The sequence below is a fragment of the Balaenoptera musculus genome, chromosome 13 (assembly GCF_009873245.2).
Source record: "Balaenoptera musculus isolate JJ_BM4_2016_0621 chromosome 13, mBalMus1.pri.v3, whole genome shotgun sequence".
Taxonomy (NCBI): Eukaryota; Metazoa; Chordata; class Mammalia; order Artiodactyla; family Balaenopteridae; genus Balaenoptera; species Balaenoptera musculus.
Window position 1 is genome coordinate 17,603,007 of NC_045797.1, and position 1,728 is coordinate 17,604,734.

The 1,728-nt window shown below is 44.3% G+C and overlaps 1 protein-coding gene across 1 annotated transcript; it reads right to left on the reverse strand.

The window, feature by feature from the left end:
- Positions 1–641: 641 nt before the first annotated feature.
- LOC118906324 (serine/threonine-protein phosphatase 2A regulatory subunit B'' subunit gamma-like) lies at positions 642–1,491 on the reverse strand. The gene is given in 2 exon segments (XM_036873796.1): positions 642–1,434; positions 1,436–1,491. Coding segments are annotated over 2 exon segments (849 nt in total).
- Positions 1,492–1,728: the final 237 nt, after the last annotated feature.

Genomic DNA, 1,728 nt, shown 5'->3' on the forward strand with positions numbered 1-1,728 from the left:
CTTGTGTTGGATTCATAGTACCTGGAAGAGGTTTTAACTTTATTGCTTCCATTTGCTTCCTGTTGCTACCCTTAATGTTTAATATCAGAACTTCAGTCTTTCTAAGGCAAGTTTCATCACATTCATGTTTTTCTAGGCATCTGAGTCTAGACAAACAATGGTCTTAAAAATATGCAATCACAAAGATATAATATTGCTTCTTGTTTTTTAATAAATTTATTTATTTTATTATTTTATTTTATTTATTTGTTGTTTCTGGCTGTGTTGGGTCTTTGTTGCTGCTTCGTTGCTTTTCTCTAGTTGCAGAGAGCGGGGGCTACTCTTTGTTGCAGTGCATGGGCTTTTCATTGCGGTGGCTTCTCTTGTTGTGGAGCATGGGCTCTAGGCACATGGGCTTCAGTAGTTGTGGCACGTGGGCTCAGTAGTTGTGGTTCGAGGGCGCTACAGCACAGGCTCAGTAGTTGTGGCGCATGGGCTTAGTTGCTCCGCGGCATGTGGGATCTTCCCGGGCCAGGGCTCGAACCCGTGTCCCCTGCATTGGCAGGCGGATTCTTAACCACTGAGCCACCAAGGAAGCCCAAGAGTCATTCTTCTGAAGAAGACATCAGATGGCCAACAGGCAGATGAAAAGATGCTCAACATCACATTTCTCCATCGTAAGTGAGACACTCCTGGAAAACATGGTCTAAGAAGACATTGGTCATGGTTGCCATTCCATAGCGGGAGAATTCTTCTTTACTGAGCATGCCATTGTGGTCCTTATCAAGATTCAAATACTGGCCATACACCCGTAGGGCAGAAGGAGCAGAAAACCAATTTGTTTCTTGACTCTCCTTGGACAGTTCCTCATCCCTTAACTCCAATAAATCATCTAGGAAGCTGCATGCTAAAATATCTTGAATTTTTATCTTCCCTGTTCTTAGAGGGTCTAAAAAGAAGAAGAACTTCCTAACTGCTGTACATACATAAAAGGAGTAAAAAGATTTTTCCAGCCCATCTAATTGTGGCAAAGCAGGGATAAGTTCCAATATGTAGTTTTCTAAATCAGATTCCCGAAGATACCCCTGTCCAGCAACATCATATAAACTGAGGCCTATTCTTGTTTGATGAAGCCAAACTTTTCTCATGACATAATTAAAGAACTGCATGTTGGAAATTCTTCCATAATAATCTGTATGAAGGAGTTTAGCAAAGACTTTTGCTGTGAAAAATTGCTTGCACTTTTGTCCAGCTTTTTCACCAACCTTTAAAAAATTTTCATAATTAATCATTGCTTCCTCTCCAGTCATGGGTGGTGTCTGGTGCCTGTCCAGCAAAAACCTTAAGTTCTGTAATTCTTCATTATCTAACGGTTCCCTGCTTTTCCTTTGCAGAAAGACGTCTCTGGAGTCTTCTCTTAATTTCTGTAGTAAGACTTCATCTTCAGCTGGCAGTGTTTGGACTGGTGTTGGGCGCCGCTATCTGCCGGCGGAGAATTTCTTTCCAGTCCATGGCTGACTCCGGCCCAGCAGTTCCCGCATTTGCTGTTTACTAGCCCCTCCACCCACTGCCAGCTACGGCGTCAACACTGCCCAGCCCCGTAAAGGTTATGAAGGCCGCTTAATCGCCATCTTGGACGCGGGCGGAAGTCGGCTACCCCGGCCAAATCGATCACCGTAACCGCCACGGAGAATACGGCGATCACGCTAACAGCAGGGAGAGCAGACGTGAAAGAAACGGAGAGGGAGT